Source organism: Aquila chrysaetos, chromosome 17 (genome assembly GCF_900496995.4).
Source record: "Aquila chrysaetos chrysaetos chromosome 17, bAquChr1.4, whole genome shotgun sequence".
NCBI classification, from domain to species: Eukaryota; Metazoa; Chordata; class Aves; order Accipitriformes; family Accipitridae; genus Aquila; species Aquila chrysaetos.
In genome coordinates this window covers 21,495,581-21,512,718 of record NC_044020.1, presented here as the reverse complement: position 1 = coordinate 21,512,718, position 17,138 = coordinate 21,495,581, and the positions used below count along the sequence as shown (strand labels likewise).

Here is a 17,138-nt window from a genome sequence, read left to right as displayed (position 1 = left end):
TACAGTCTGTAACCGTAAGAACCACAGCCAACTTCTTCAATAAAATAGTATGACACTGAGCTAAATGCTGGAAGTATTTAATACACAAGCAGAAGGAGACCTGGGTAGGCTTACATGTAAATCAAATTACTGACATCAAGCTTCTATTTTTATGCAACTTCAATTATCAGTATTAACTGATAGACTATAATAGATGAAAAGACTAAGGTAGGTGGAAATGTCAGAAGCTATGGCCTGGGGAAGAAACCAAAGGGACACTGACATAAGAGTAATGAAGAAGAAACTTTCTCAGGGAGAATTACTACATTTACTTTTACTTCTATATCTATGTTAGAAAAACCTAAATCAGTAAACAGGTTTCCATGATGAAAAACACCAAGCCTTTCAATCCATGCCTGAAGGCAACTGGTAATTGTCTTGCTACCCATGGAAGTTCATTCCTACCACATCACACTTCTGATCAAATGGATCAAAAGAGCGGGAATGATGTACAAAAGGTGGGTTGGCAGATGTTCCCTGTTCAGCGCTGCCATGAATCCAGCATCATGAAAAATTCTAGTCATTAAGCCTTCTTCTTTCAAACTGGCTTCCAAACGTACACATTTTACAGAATTTATCTGAGAACTGCGTGACTATGAGAAGTGCCCAAACGTGACAAGAAAGTTTAATTATTCCTTGTGGAGCATGGATAGCTACAAAAGGCATCCTTGCCTCTGCGGCCACAGCTGCCATAAGCAGCCACTTCTCAGAAGAATCTAACTTCAGTGACTGCCTCTGTCTTTGGCAAAACCCCTAATAAATGCCAACTGCTCTGAAACATGTAAGTAAAACAAAGCAGGAAAAAAATGTTTCAGTATTCAGACAGCTCCAGTATGTGGAATACATTTCTAACAGGCATAGCAAATGAGTGGAATAATGCATGGTCATTGGGCATGCAGCATTTGAAAAATAAAATTTGAATCAAATTTTCAAAACCACCAAACATACACCAGCTCCCATCACATTCCCAACAGGAGCTAACAGGGACTGAGAATTTCCAAAAATATTACTGAGATTTTTCCTCAGAGATCTGTATGCTACCCTGAAAGTCTCCAGCTCTCTCAACTTCGTGACACCAATTTATTCATCCATCCATCCATGGAGTTGCTAACGTTTCCCAAATGAACAGTCACTCAGCAAGCAGGCTATAATGAATTCAACTTAATTCAGCTGGGAAAAACAGGCTAGCCTTTCAGCACACAAACCTTTCCTCATATTTTGAGGACATCACATTCTGCTACCTGCTCTTCCCAATTATCAGTTGTTTTAACAAAAATCACTGATTTTTTCTACAAACCTAGGTTCACACCTGTTCTCAAAGCAGTGCATTCCTATTTCTGGTTCATTCATCCTCCCGACATCCATCAGCCGCAAGACACTGCATAATATTTGTGTTAAAGTTCTAAAGTGTTTAATAATTACTTACAGCTTACTCGCAGAAAATTAAATGTGTTTCATCCTAATTGCCACATAAAAGCAAGCTTAAAGCACAAAAGGGAAATGCCCAAACTTTAACAGCAGATTACTGGCAATAACAAGACATGCACTCCCTCAACAAACTCGAACAGAACTAGACCTCTAAAATTTTTCAAACTCAGCATACTTCGAACATACATTCTGCTAAGAGAGTGGCAGAATTTAGGAATAATTAACAAAGTAGAATTAACATTAACAAAATACTATTGTATACCTCAAAAGCCTGCTGCAAAATGTTGATTTAACCTTACATATCTATCTTATAAAACAAATGTAAGCAACATAAATGCCCACAAATTGGGTGATAGGTAGTAAAATACAGCACTTTAAACACAAATTTATTTAAACTAGAAATTAACCTTTGAAGAGCAGCTAAACGCTGAATTTCTAGAAATTCACCAATTTACTAACACCAAACTAAACTTCCCCCTTGGGAGTCGCATGGGCATTTTCTCCTCTGCATCACTCTACCACCTCACAGCCACAGTTTAATAGTCTGAACACTAAGTTGTCACAGTTTCTCCAAAATTTCACTGCTTTGCAAAAGCCCCTTTGATATCCAGGATTACCAAGCTATTTTTTACTCTACACAGAAACAGACTTCTACAATAGTTCTGTGCTGGGTGTTTTAAGTTCATATTCTCTGCCTTTCTATCCTACTTACTCATTTTTCAAACCAAATTAACAAGTTCTGGCACTTAACCCTATGGGTTTAATATGACCTCGATCTCCATCTCCACACAAACTTAACCAAAAAGGCTTTCTCGCCAAGATACACTTCCATAGCTCAGCAGTTCAAATGAAATCACACGTAGCAGAGACAAAACTGATCTCTCTAGAACAGTACTACGCCATTCTATTCTGAAACAGAAAGCAGAGAAATAAAGAGGAGCAGCTTCAGCTTCAATTCATAAATTCCTAACGCAAGCATTGTGAAAACTTTCACAAAAGACCACTGCTGCAGCTCCAAACAGAAGGCAAGCAGGTACCTGAGTTAAACCAGCTCTACTTCATGTCCCTTCCTGGACTCAGGGGATCCCTTCCCTTGCCCAGGAAGAACACGGCATCATTCTCAGAAATGTGTGGGCTACTGAAAATGGCCAAAAACTTGGGAAGGACGATGATGCTCAAACTGATTACGGCCATTCTGGATTAATTAGGGGTTCTTTTGCGGCACAAGGGGGAAACAGACCAGATGCCTATATGCGTACCTCACTAAATCAATACTAAGCAGACTGATGATGGCTAGATCTGTGTTTCTGAGCTACATTTCTAGTCACAATACATTGTTTGCTTATAATCCCAAACGACAAGCACTTCTTTAGAATCATGCATAAATGTGATGTGAATGGACCCAAATATAAAAACGTATGTAAAAGGTACATAACAAACACAAATTAATTCTAGACCACCATCTTGCTCTGAGAATTGCTTTTATGGTAGGTATATAAACATGGAAAATATACTGAAATAATGTTAAAACCTTAGCTACCATTATTGTATCTATATAAACACTCAAACAATTAAGAAACTTCGCATCACTAACAAAAAAATACATTTCCAGAGACTACTTAAAAGGCATCCAAATAAGTATAGAAAGAAATATACAGTATTTTAGCCCTATTCCCAAACATGGATGCTTTAGTGATATTAACTGTTAAGATGCATTTTAAATGGAGCATTGTGAAAAAAACTGTGAAGAAAAACGCCACAAAAGCAGAATCAAAAGATTCATTAACCAAAACAAAACAGTCTTGGAAAGGATGTGATTTCAAACACCTTGAAAGTCAGTTTCTGCTTTTCCCACTGAGTTTATTCGAAGTTCTCATCACACATCTGCTTTTCTAATTTGCTGCTGGGACAAGTTAGAAGAATTTTAAATATTTTCCATAGCATAAACTCAAAGATAAAATATTCAGGCTGAGATCCATTTAAATTTACTGAAATTAAAAATGAAGTGTAGCTGTTGATCAAAGTTCTAAATTATTTGAATTATAACAAAGCGAAGTCTCGCATAGCTCAAGTTAATGACTGAGTGCAAAGGAGATGGTTTTGACCTGAATGTTGCAAAAAGGTCCCCCAATTCTTATACAAGTATATGCATGTACACATGCTATATATAGCCACTGCAGTGATTAGATTATCTTTTGTCTATTAGATTTCCCAACAAAGCTCTCAAGGAATATAAATGACTCTTCATATTAAGAGAAAGCTCAGGCTCAATAACAGGATTTATGTATCCTGCCCTCGCTCACTATATGCCTTTAAAATTTATTTCTAGCAACTACATTACAAATACTTTTTCTTGTTTTTACATATAAAAAACAAAAAACCTTGGGTTTCATGATCAGTTTAAGCTGATCTGACCTAAGCCAGAGCTGACATACGTAACGACAATCTTGTCTTTTACCACACTACCAGTAATGTGCTCCCATCATCTCTCCTTTGTCCAGATGTTGGTGACCAAGAGGAAGCCAATTTGGGGGAGGGAGGGGCAGTATTAAGTTTTCAGCTTACCATAGCTTTGCAGTTGTTAGTATCAACATTGTGAAAAAACAAATAAGGCATAATGAGAGGGAGACCACCACTGCTACTTTGAGTAATAGAAACGTATTAAATCAGCATAAGCCAAAAAAAAGTGAAACTAACTTTGGAGTGAGGTTTCACAAGATAGCCTAGAGAACAAACTTACCACTGAACCCGAAGGAGGTCTTCATACTGCCCTGTTCTGACCATATAGTTCCACTGTCCTTTGCTCCATTTCTGGCACTTGTCTCCCCCTCTCAGTGAGTTAGGTCAGATAGCTACATTTGCAGAGCACCATTCAGGGTTTTTTGCGCTCAGTTACTTACCTGAAACGTTTTGTGAGGCAAGACCTCAGTTAACCAGATCCCATCCTGCAAGAGCAAAGGGTGGGTATGCACAGACAAGGAGAGGTGAGGAGTAAGACTGCCTTTTGGGCAGTGAAAGTCCAATCAGTTGTAACACCTAACAAACTACCACCCTCAGACACAAACACTATAAATCAGCAGAAGTCAGCGCTACCACCGAAAGAAACAGTCCTGCTCTTTTGCTACTGCAGCGGCTGCTTCCAAATCCCATGATGCCTCTCCACTTTACCTGCAAAAGTATTTGCACACCTACACGATGACCTGAATCCACAGGAAAGAGAAGGCAGCACAGAAGCAAAAACATGTAGGTAAGGATAATAGTGAAGGCTTTCCTCTACTTCTTTCAGTGTCAGTGTCATCTTAACATCTTTCAGATGACTTCTGAAACAGACCAGGATTTTAGAGATTATTATTTGGACTAGCAACAACAGGTTCATCAGCCACTGCTACTACCAAGCTTGTTGCAGCATGCTTAAAGTAGCTTTCACTTTCTTGAAGGAATCTCAGTCCAAAACAGAAAAAAAACAGGACAGTCTAACCTTAGCAAGAAAAAAATAGAAAAACTGAAAAGCATTTAGTGTCTTTTATTATCTTTCAGCTATTAGCTTCTTCTCTAAAAGGAAGTAAACAAATCTTGGCCGGAAGAAAAGAAAACGACAAATGCAAAATACAAAAAGGTAACAGGGGAAAAGCAACATTTAAGAAACTATATGAAAGGAAGCTCTCAAAAGGAATTTAAAAGAAGTTCTAAGACAGCACTTTTGCTATTTGCTTTATCAACTTCTTGTGTTGCTCTCCCCAGTGATCAATGGTGTTAAATGCCGTGAAGTAATTCCAAATTTTAAGCTCAAAAGTTTGCTAAGAGAAAGGGTTTGCGTCATTCCTTTAATATATTAAGACTATACATTTAATAAAACAAGGAATGCCTTTTTGATGCCTTATTACAATTCCCAAGTTTGACAGTAACACAGACTGTTAACAGTAGTATCCACAATCAGGAAAAGCTTGCACATCAGTAGCAGCGAGACTGTTTCAGTGCTAACATACAGATTCGAAGTCTGACTCTGTAGATCATGGGAGTGGAAATGCTGTGCTATAGCTTCAGTAACCTCACCTGCTCAAAAACAGTACAAAGAAAAGCTGATGGATTGGGGGGGGCTAATGCAGTTTCTCCAAAAATGTCTAGAACATGCTGTAAGGTGTCGGTCTTCCCTAAAGATAACAGAAACCTTTCTATGTAGGGAGACCTCATAAAACATGGATAAGACTCCAGAAAAGAGAACTGTTCAAATAAAATACACAGTTTCATGTGTATTTAACCTGGTTCAACTGCATGCTGCAGCAAAAAGCAGTCGCCTCATCTCCTGTACCCCCATACTCCCAATTCTCACCTTGCATCAGACCTAGTGATCATACAACCATACAGGAAGTCAGATCAGCTTGTTGCTCGGGGCGGGGAGCAGAAAAAGAAAACCAGTGATTATTTTTGCATTTGATAACTAGCTAACTCAGCTCACCAAGCAGTCAGGGGACAGCAGGACCATTTCTTTCAGCAACAGTCTGCATTTATGTTAGGAAGCATTTTATTGTGTTTTTCACTTAATACTGTAGCTGCGGAGTCGTAAGACCTGAGTGTTCACTGGCATTCAAAAAAGTGGTCCTATTCTGCTCCTAGTACTCACACTCTTATCTCCTCACACTGCTCCTTCTTTTGTGCTAGCAGCAATGTTCAAGCAGCTGTAAAGTGAATCAGATAAGGAAGTTACTCTGAATTAATACCAAACCAGCAACACTTCCTTTTTACCCCAGAGCAATTTCTAAGTTTAATTTGTTACACAGCCATAAAAAAAAGTTTGAGCCAAGTGTGGAACCAGTGTGACAATTGAGATCTGTCTGTATCTACTGAGAATACATATCGTGCAGAGCAGGATATCACCGAACAAGACTTTTCAGAAACTATAACTGAAAGCTGTGAGAATGGTCAGGAATACAGCCCTACATTTAAGGATTTTATTTATTTATTTACAGAGGACTCTGTACTACTTCCTTTAGATTATGTTTTGTCTTTTACATTATGGTTTTTTAATAAGATCATCAGTTTAAAAAGATATTCAGATAATCTGCAGTGAATGTGAATATCAAATTAAAACGCTATCCTGACAACCGTACATTGTGTGAACCAAAGATGCGTTGATACGTGTCTCATGTCTCGTACCGACAAGCAGGAAAAACCCTAAACACACTGAAAATTGGACCATTTCAAAATGGTACCAAAACTATTTCAAAGTTAATATTTATGATAAATACTTCGTACACAATTGTAATGGTCTCAGAAACTCAATGTTTTAACAATCTGTGAATATGCTGAAAACACAGATTAGCACTCCCAAACGAAAAGCAAATATCGTATTAATATGTCAAAGGCAGCATGAACCAGGTCTAAGAAAAAAGCAGGGATGAGAAAGAAAGGGAAAGTTACATATCTATAAAACAGAGATGTGACTGGAATAGACCCTGCAAAACTTAGTATGTAGTAAAGAAACTTAAGAGAATCGTTAACTTGAGATCTGAAATAAAAGCTGTCCTCTTCCCCCCTATTTACCTCTCTCCTGCTTATCTGACCTGCTTTAGTTGACAAAAGCAGCAGGGTCCTAACCCAACCAAACACCCATGAGTTACAGAGACTCAGCAGTCGCCAGAGCTAAGGTAAGAGAAAAGTGAACACACAGCAAACATAACAAGAGGAACATGCTCTGTCATCAAAAGAAGATATTCCTATACTCATCTCCCTACTTCTTGCACTTAGAGCCAGCTTTGGTACTCACATGCTTGCACCACTGGCCACTTCAACCAACCTGAATGTCAGAAAATTGACAGGTGGAAACAGGTTAGGTTTTTTTAGCAAACTTAATTAGCCGGTGATTAGCAGATGAGTGGAAGTGCCTGCACAAGGAAGAAATGATGGCATCACTGGGAACAGAGGTGACAGAGGGAGACAAAGGCTCCCCATTTTGGAAGCCAGGAGCTTTAAATTTAGCAAGGCTTTATGATGAAACCTTTACCTAAAACCACTGCTCAGCACAGACCACGCTTCAAAAGCAAAAACAGACATCTGTTTATAATCCAGACATGATCTTTTAGTTTCTATGTGGCTGTAGGTGAGACCTCTTGCATCTCGTCAGGATTTTTGTACAATGGCTCCCACTAGGAGATCTCAAAACACTCCTGGGTCAAATAAGCATGCTTTACAGTGGTTTAAAAGTCTAAAGCATCCTCGATTGACAGAACAGCCATTTGTGGCAGATAGCTGTCCTTGTGTATCATCTATCCAGAGCCCACCAACACTGAGAGCCTTAGAAATAACAAGTTCTGGAATCCCCCCACCCTCAAATGCAGAAAGTCATAAGCATTCAACAATCCCATTCTAAAATGCAAGTCTTAGATGTTACAGAACAAGACTAGAGACTAAATATATATAAACTAACATTACTGCAAACTGACTCCCCTCTTAGCAGTCAGTCAGTCTCTCCCATGGTTTAAATGTCCAATTTCTGTTCATTTTAAATAGCAGGTGAAGAAAAAAATTGAGGACACACCTGGAAAAAAAAAAAATTATAATTGGAAAGGTCTTTCCAAAAGCAGAAAGAAACCAGAGAAAGAATTCAAGCAACCCAGAATAGCAGAGGGTTCTCCTCCCATCTGAGATGAATCTAAAATTTTCCCTGCACTGCCAAAAATCTACTAAATACCTTTAAAATGCATAACTTAGGCACCTCATCTCTCTCTACTACCAAACAATACCTTCTTTCATCTCAGTAATTCACACTTTTATTACTGAAGCAAACTGCTGAATGGAGAAGCATTCCAGTTGAGTTTTCAATTTGTAACAGACATGTATCCTTCATTATCTCTCATAACAGAAAAGACATCTAGAAGCACTTCTATATGGTCAGACACTTTTAATAAATAATATCCAACCACCTGTCCTTTCCAAGTGTTTCTAAACATGTTTAACTGAGCCTGAATTCTGGGGAATGGAAGGACCCCCTCAGCTTACTCTTTTGACCTGTCATTGCAGTCTAAGGACTTTCTAGTCAAAATTGCATTAAATTTATGAATTGGAGGCACTTATTTTTGGAGAAAAATGTGTCCGTCTTATAGGAAGGAATTTAACGGTGATATTTCAGGAAAATTTTGGGTTAAAACTGACTCTAAAGCTTGCAGAGATAACATCAACTCCCATATGCAGGGAGATTCTGTATCTCTTTTTTTTTTTTTTTTTTAGTGTGTCAGATTAAAACTTTATTTACTCAGATACACACTATACAGCAGTTTCAGGTCTCTTCATGAGTACAGCATTTTCCTACTCAATAAATAAATCAATAAATAAATAAATAAAATAATTGTTCTAGACCAAAAGCTGTAAGCCAAAATTTCTTAGTTTTGACAGACATTAATGTAAAACCATACACAAAGCAAAGCTAGAGAAGGAAGAATTCCCTTTATCCCACACCTCTGTAAGCTTGCTCACTGGACTTGTTTCCTCTTCCCAGCTTTAGAGGGTGAAAACTACACTGCAGTAGCTGCACATGTACTCCATGCCCATACTGTAATGAAAATACAAGTACAACACCACAGTATTATTTCTCACCTGTTCTGGATGCAGAAGCTTCCACCTAGTGCCAAAAAGATGTTAACTAATTAAGACATTTGCTTAGTATGTTCCCTTATTAAGACACGCCAGACAATATGTAAGTATCTTAAAAGAAAATGCTCCTCAGAATTACACAGGTATACAGTCCTTCCAACCAGACCAGTCAAATGAAAAAATCATGCAGTGGTAGTATTGTACTCACAGACAGCAGACTAAAGCAAGCAGAAGGGACATCCCCCCACTGTCAGCTTGTTTTGACCTTTGAAGGCAACACATTGAAGAGATTAGCTATCTTACCACTAATCTCTAGATTGTAAATGTAGCCCTGAGTTTACCACTCCCTACAAATTGATAAGTATCTTTATATGCATTTACTCTGCAGTACAAGCTCTAAAGCTGTCTTTGTCTTGTCTTTTCTGAAACAAGCATCTGCCCAATTTACAAAGAAACAAAAAGCACTAAGGGGCTACTGATCTCGCCACAAACAAATCAATGGCAGAGAAGGGAAACGGAAGCTTTTTTACCAGCATCAGGTATGACAAGTATCCTTCGTTCATGTATCTCACTCCTCCACAGATTCCTCTAAGAATCTCCTTTAAACATTTGCAGATTACATTTTTCTTCAAGTTCTTCCACTTTACAGCAACACAATCATAGAAATCTCATCACCAAATGCCACTCTTGATCCCTTCTCAGTAACAGAACTGTAATTTACATTCAAACTTCAATCCTAGACTCTGCCTCTAACAATTTTAAAAGATTAAAAATTCTAGAGGAAAAGGTTTAACTGCATGCTATGCACCTTGGAAGACCCAAGCAAGACAGGGGAAGAAATGAGCGCCTCTTTAGAAATCCCCGTGTTGGACAAAACACTCACGTAAGGTTGTGGTTCGAAGACAAACTGAAGTCACTCTGTTGCTGCAACAGTCCTACTCTCCAGTCCCATGCAACCCTACAGTGCCATGTAGTAACACCCACTCCCTATCACTCATACTAGTGCTCATCAGACCCACCAGTAAGCAGGTAAGCTTCCTACACCAGCAGGAAGCTATTCTGTTCTTTTGTGGAATTCGTTTTCTGCCGGTATCACAAGCTGAACCAGCTCACTGTAGGATCTGATCAATCCAGGTGTCAACTGCAACAGAGGAGGCTGGATCACAGCAACGACACCAATGATCTCAACAGCTTAAATTGTCAAGATAGTGCCATTTTGAGACTGTAGAATCGTCTATAGTGAGGTGGGGTGTTTTTCTTCCTACATTTACAACTCTATGGTCACTATGCTAGCCCAGCTTCCAACTTTGTAAAAACAAGCCTGTCAGACTGATTTCTGTTTCTCCAACTCTTGCCCTCCTGTCCTATGCAGATAATACATTCTCCAGTGGCTCCCACTCCATCAGGTTAGAAAATTTTGCACCAAAATTGCTATAAAGACCCAGCTGTCAGCCTTGTTCAAGCACGACAAACAATTACAAGCATTAAGACATGCAGTTTACACGTACAGCATCCGTTTTGCCTGCAGCCACAGACCTTATTCACCTCAAAGCATCCACAAAGGGCATGCACTTTTTTTTTTTTCCTGCCTCACCTTTAGTCCCAAGCATGTAAGGAGGAGTGCACAAAGAACCATTTCAGTCTTAGGCCAGAATGATCCTGGGAAGATTGACAGAAAAACAAAAGGAAGCAGGATATGAACATGCACATCTCAAAAACTTCCAGTCATTATTAAGTCACCTCTCTCTACCTTTCTCCCTATGCTTACACCATGACTCCAGCCCATAATCTCTCCTCATTGGCAGCTGGACAGTTCACGTGCCTGGAGTACTCTGGTGAATGGATAAAGGCTCTTTCAGAAGGACAGGCTGTGAAAGTGAGGAGCATTTGTGCTCCACAGAAAGGAGAGGATCACATACATGCAGCTTTGCTTTGGAGCGCACAGAGTTAGTCAAGAGACTAGCAACAGATACAACTTGCAAACACAGCTGTGACCATATATTTGGATTTCTTCCCCTCCTCCGTGAGGGTGGTCAAACTTTGTGACAGATTGCCCTCAGAGGTTGTGGAGGCTTCATCCCTGGAGATATTCAAAACCCAACTGGATATGCCTCAAGCAATCTGATCTAAATTCAGAGCTGGCTCTAGCTTTGAAGTTGGCCGCTTTGAGCGAAAGGTTGGTCCACACGACTCTTAAAGGTCCCCCCTTCCAATCTCAATTATTCTATGATTCTCTGTGGTATTCTCCTGCAGTATGTCTGGCCTCTTATGTGGCTGCAACAGTAGGATGCATGCTCCACAATGCACTATTTCACAGCTCAAACTGGATTTGTGGGTTCACTGGGAAATGTACTTTCTTTCTTTTGCACAATCATCATCTAACAAGTTTTTACAGTCATTAAAAAAATAAAATTCTTCATGCTGAAAGTGGAAAGTGCACCTATAGGTTTGACAGCTGGGGGGGGAACCACAGCCTGATTCCTTGACCACAGTGAAACTTGGAAAGAGATTTAAAAAGAAATTCAGTATATCGTAAAGGCAAACCCTGACTGGAAAGCAAAGTAACGAAGTGGGGGGGCGGTTAAAGCTTTTATTGTTAATCTATAAATAAACAACTGAAAACAGGTCTTGCTCACCACCATTCCGTCCTCCTGGCAGAAGCAGTCATCCAACAATATAGTCCTTCATAGAAAGATGCAGACACAGAAAGTTATCAGGGGCACAAAGGGTAGTCCCCTTTAAGTCCTGAGTTGAGTTCGAATCTAGTTTTGTGTAACAAGTCAGAACTACTGCAAACCTTTAAAGAATTTTTAAGGTACAACTGCCAAAACTCTCTCTCACTGAGAATAAGCAGAGATGCATTGCAACCCAGGCAAAGGAGAGCTAAACCTTTCATTTTAGTTTACAGGATATTCACAAATATCATCTGAGTCAGGGAAACAGGGACACATAGTAAGACTAGCAGGAGAACCTGATATGGCCTCTTTTGTTACTAATAAAGACCTTCTTCACTGAGAAGGAAAAGGCATGATACAGGAATGAAAGCCACCCCTCAGAAACACAAAGAAGTAAGATTTGGATGGCTCTGCTTTCTAGAACAGTGAGCTAAAAGATACACGTGGTCAGTGCAGGAGATCCCGGAACTCCTAAAAAATAATTTCAAGATTGTAACGACTGACTGCTTCTACCATGGCAGGCTCAGTTAGGTTCACTACTGCTCCCTTCCTGCCTCATATTAAGAAAAAAACTCAACTCAAAGCACGGCATCCTGCCTGGCCACAGAACTAAGAACATAGCTCACCCTGTGGGTCTGTTCCTCGTCCAGGAACAAAAAGTCCAGTACTTCGTGTTGGTATCCAAAAGTAATATATTTTTTTTTTATATATATATGAAGATGTTCTTAACCATGAAAAACAGCCTGCAAGGCACCTCATAAAATATGAAATACAAACACTGAAAACAGTGCTGTCAAAAGAACCAAAACAAAAAGAATTCCAGGAATGGAATAAACCATTTTCCAAAGTAGTTGAGAAGTACAATAACAATGGGGACATGCCAATTTACATATCCATGAAACAAGTATGAGGGAGAACAAGGCACGAGTGCAACCTCTCCAGGTATTTAGACAGGTAAAATAATTCCTCAGTCTCACTGACAGGATACATATGTACATATCTTGAATGTAAATGCACCCATGGACTACTACTCAAAGACAGAGTATTGGGTTACCCAAGTAATTGGTTATCATTGCATCAGTCCTGTTTTTCCCTACATCCACGTATTCCAAAGCCTGGCTAGTAAACAGTGTTGATGCATCCAGCACAGTCCCTGTGTGACTGCACATACATTATTTACAAAGAATGTGTGTATACAATATTACATTAAAAAGCTACATTAAGAGAAAACTATTAAAGCCACAAAGCCAAGCACATAAAGGTTAGAAAAAGCCACAACTAAGGATATGTCTGTAGCATTGATCTTCTACCCCACCCACATACTGTCTTCAATTACACGAACAAACATTATTTTTCCCCACAGCATTTATCTAATGTGCACAGGAGGTACAGCACTCACTTAACAAGCAGCTACTCAGCAATGTATTTTCTTTTATATTGTTCAGTGTGTAGTCCATGGATTGGTATACTGAAATCCTTGCTTGAAACACACCATTATTAATTTCTTCTTGAGTTTTATTTAATGTGCTTATCACAGTAGCATCTAAGTGCTTCACAATCTTCATTTATTTCGTCAACACCATGGGAAACCCAGTGGTAAGTGTTAAAGAAGGAATTCTAGATGCCACGTTTGGGAGACCATGATTTCTCAGTTCTGATGCTGCTCCAATTGATTTTATTTGTGGATGCAAATATTCAGCACTTTCACAAAGCTGATCCTAGTATCCAAAGTCTGGACACTCAGAAAATGCAAAAACTTGCAATTAAAGGCAATTTCTGAACAGTCCAATTTAAATCACCAGACTAACACTTTTCTTCCAGCAATGTTCTGCTTCAATTGTCACAAATTGCTGTAACCACAAAGAAGGTATCCTACAAATTGTCCTCTCCTTCACTATGCTACAAGTTATGTTTCCAGAGCAGAACACCCTGTACTTTAAGAAGGCTTATGAAAAAGTAGCACATGATCAAGTAATTTAAAATGTAGTATCTGAAAACAAATACACCACAATGGAGTCAAAAATGCAAAATCTGGTTTTGCCAATTTCTAATTTTGGGGTATTTGCTGTTTCTGCTCACACTAGTATTTTATCTTTACATTTGCAGATAATCAAAAGCAAACTTCATCACTTGGCATCTAAGTAACACATGCATGACACTGGTGGAATAGCACGTGAGGGTTAGAACAGTTCATCTACCATACAGACCTTTGACACTTGCGCTGACAGCTAAGTGTCAGCAGCCTCTATGCGGACCAGCACTTAAGGTGAATGAGCTCCACTGTCAGCAAATATTTGTGTAACCAACTGGCAGAGGAATGTCTCTCTGTAGGAGAGAAAAGCTCTGGACAGTTTAATCCCACTTCAGGCATTAGAAGTCAGCAACTACTGCGCGCAGCTTGCTCTGCCCCAATTTCTCACTCCCCACTCACCCCTCATAGGATTCATCCCCCTAGATGCAACACCTGTGCTTCCACTTCCTTTCTGTCCCACCTTCATTCTATTCTCCTTATTTTTCCAGTTAACTTCCAAACTACAAATTTCTCCTACTGTCAAGTAGCTCCTTTGCCTGCAATTTTGAATACCACCCTAACCCCTCAGTTTCCTGCCTTGTCTCTAAATGCATTTTCCATCTGGGGCTCCTTGTTCAGTTTGCACCTCTTCCCAAGGAAGTTGCAATACACAACTGTCCTGGTTTCGGCTGGAATAGTTAATTTTCTTCCTAGTAGCTGGTACAGTGTGTTTTGGATTTAGTGTGACAATAATGTTGATAACACACTGATGTTTTAGTTGTTGCTAAGTAGCACTTACCCTAAGCTAAGGATTTTTCAGTTTCCCATGCTCTACCAGCAAGCAGGTGTTTAAGAAGCTGTGGGGGGAAGCATGGCCAAGACAGCTGACTTGAACTAGCGAAAGGGATATTCCATACCATAGAATGTCATGCTCAGTATATAAACTGGGGGGAGTTGGCCAGGATGGGCAGATTGCTGCTCCGGCATCAGTCAGTGGGTGGTGAGCAATTGCATTGTGCATCACTTGTCTTTTCTTGGATTTTCTTCCCCCCCCCCCCCTTCTTTTTTGTTATATTACTTTTCATTACTATTATTATTATATTTTATTATTATTATTTTATTTTACTTTAGTTATTATATTGTTCTTATCTCAACACACGAGTTTTACTTTTTTCAATTCTCCTCCCCATCCCACTGGGAGAGGGGAGAAGTGAACGACTAGCTACACAATGCTTAGTTGCTGCCTGGGGTTAAATAAACCATGACAACAACCCATGTTCCCACTGGTTTCCAGCTCCAATTTCTTTCTTGAGGAAAGCAATTTCTTACGTAGCAGGTGTTTCACTGCCATCACTTCCTGTTACTGTTTCTTGCTCCAGCACGTTTGCAAAGCACGCTGCCTTCACACCAGATTTTTCCCCACTGACATCACAGTTCCCAATCCCAAACCAATTTCACTCTTCTTGTCCCCGCTACATTTGAATTGAGTGATTTACTCCATTCAGGCCTTTGTGTCAGTGAGAGGAGGTATAACCAACATGAAAGAAAAATCTCCATTTTAAAATAGTGTGCTCAGACCAAACCATAGCTCATCCCACAGCAGACAAGGCCACAACACCAGAAGTCCTTTTTTTGCATAATACAGGGGTATGTTTCAAATGTTTTAGCTGTGAAGCTTAAACAAGCCTCTAAGATGCTTAACAGACTATTTTTTGAAAGGGTAATAATTAGGGACAAATTTATGTCTACCTTCACAGGTATAACAAGTAAAAGCCACTTCAGCCAAATTGAGATTCTGTTCCAAGCTAGTTCTTCCAAAAACATCCTTACAAATTTAGGGAAAAACAGAAAACCATATTCCTTTTTCCTTGAATTGCCCTCCCTCCACTGAATCATTTGGCAGAAAATTTACAAAACTCCCTCACAAAGACATTTAAGACATATAATGGAAAGTTTTGGCCCATTGTAATGTTAAAATGGGTGATATGAGAGCCATCTGCAACGTCAAAAAACACCTCAAACAATGTTTCATCAGATACAGTATGTCACTTAAGAACAGAATCAGTACTAAAACCCAAGATTTCCTCACCCAAACTAAGCAAAGTACCAGTTTTGTATCAGCATCACCTGCCTGGCCAACAGATGAAACCATGTTTTTGTTTTGTTTCAGACATTAAGAGAGAAAGCAAGCAATATGCTCTTCTTACTGGAAAGCAGGGAAGAAGGCATTACAGATTAGGTCATCTCATCCATTTACCATCTTGAGTGTCTGAAATTATACTTTTAAATAAATCCTGACTTTCACAGGAAGTAAACATAATGTCAGTACATCAGCAATTTCAGCAGTTAGGTCACCCATTCAGATGTCAAAGCATAAACTGAGCAAATTGAGTTAGAAACACTGGTCTTAGTACACAGAAGTAGGCAGCTAGCAGTCTAGTCGCAAGCATAAATCAAGTCTTCTACTTACTGCGGTGCCTTAGACAAATCTCTTAACTTTCCTATATATTGTTCCTGCATTGGTAAACACAGCAAACCATTGCACTCGTACTACAAGAATATTACTGAGGATTTAAACTGTGTTTTCAAAAAGCTCTAAAATTTTCAGATTAGTATTATTTGGGGGCTACTAAGTAAAACAGTTATACAACTGAAAAAAATCTGTGATCTCAATCTCAAAAAACTATCCACTACTGATAGGTCAGACTCTTCTATACTAAAACAACATATACATTTATGCTCCATCATGATATATGGTACTGTCACTTTGTAAAATACTGTTTGAACAAACGGTCCCACTATAGCAAAAACAAACTAACAAAAACACTAAAGGCCATGATTCCCTTGAGTACCAAATTTAATTCATTCTAATCTATTTAAATAATGTTTCTACCAAAAATTAAATCCTCAGATGATTCTCAATTGGGTGGTCTAAGCAGCTTCAACAGCTAATTGAAAAATGAAGTCAGTAATTTTATTGGGGGTGGGGGAAAGCAAGAGAATCAATTTATTAATTCAAGACCTTCACAGTACTATTTAGAGCATAAAAAGAAACTTGGAAGAAGCAGCTTGACTTTTCACACTAGGTTCAGAAAGGGATTTTGGCACTTTTCACAGAAAGCATTTGGTGGTGGTGGAGATACTCTTTTTACCTCACCATTCACAGACAGTTACTTGGATATGGAATCCAAATATTGACACAGTCATTAGGCTACATGGTCTTCTTAAGTTGGTCTCTCTCTGTTCCTATCAATCTGTTTTGTGTTACATAAAGCAAATATCTACCAGGTCAAAGATGAAAATATTACACCTCTGAGGTCAGGGCATGAACCTGGGAAGAAATACACTCATATTCTATTACTTCCTCCACCTAAGGCAGAAGTCGTAAGAGAATTCTC

General features: G+C 39.1%; 1 protein-coding gene across 8 annotated transcripts in view; it reads right to left on the bottom strand.

Moving 5' to 3' along the window:
- Positions 1-17,138, bottom strand: part of RIMKLB (ribosomal modification protein rimK like family member B) — a 60,598-nt gene that overhangs the window by 25,354 nt on the left and 18,106 nt on the right. The window contains exon 2 of one of the 8 annotated variants that reach the window (XM_030041031.1): positions 10,649-10,713. The exons of the other annotated variants lie outside the window; for them this stretch is intronic. Coding sequence (XP_029896891.1) covers positions 10,649-10,664 — 16 coding nt within the window. The 5' untranslated portion in view covers positions 10,665-10,713. The remainder of the gene's footprint in view (positions 1-10,648; positions 10,714-17,138) is intronic. 8 annotated transcript variants of the gene reach the window in all.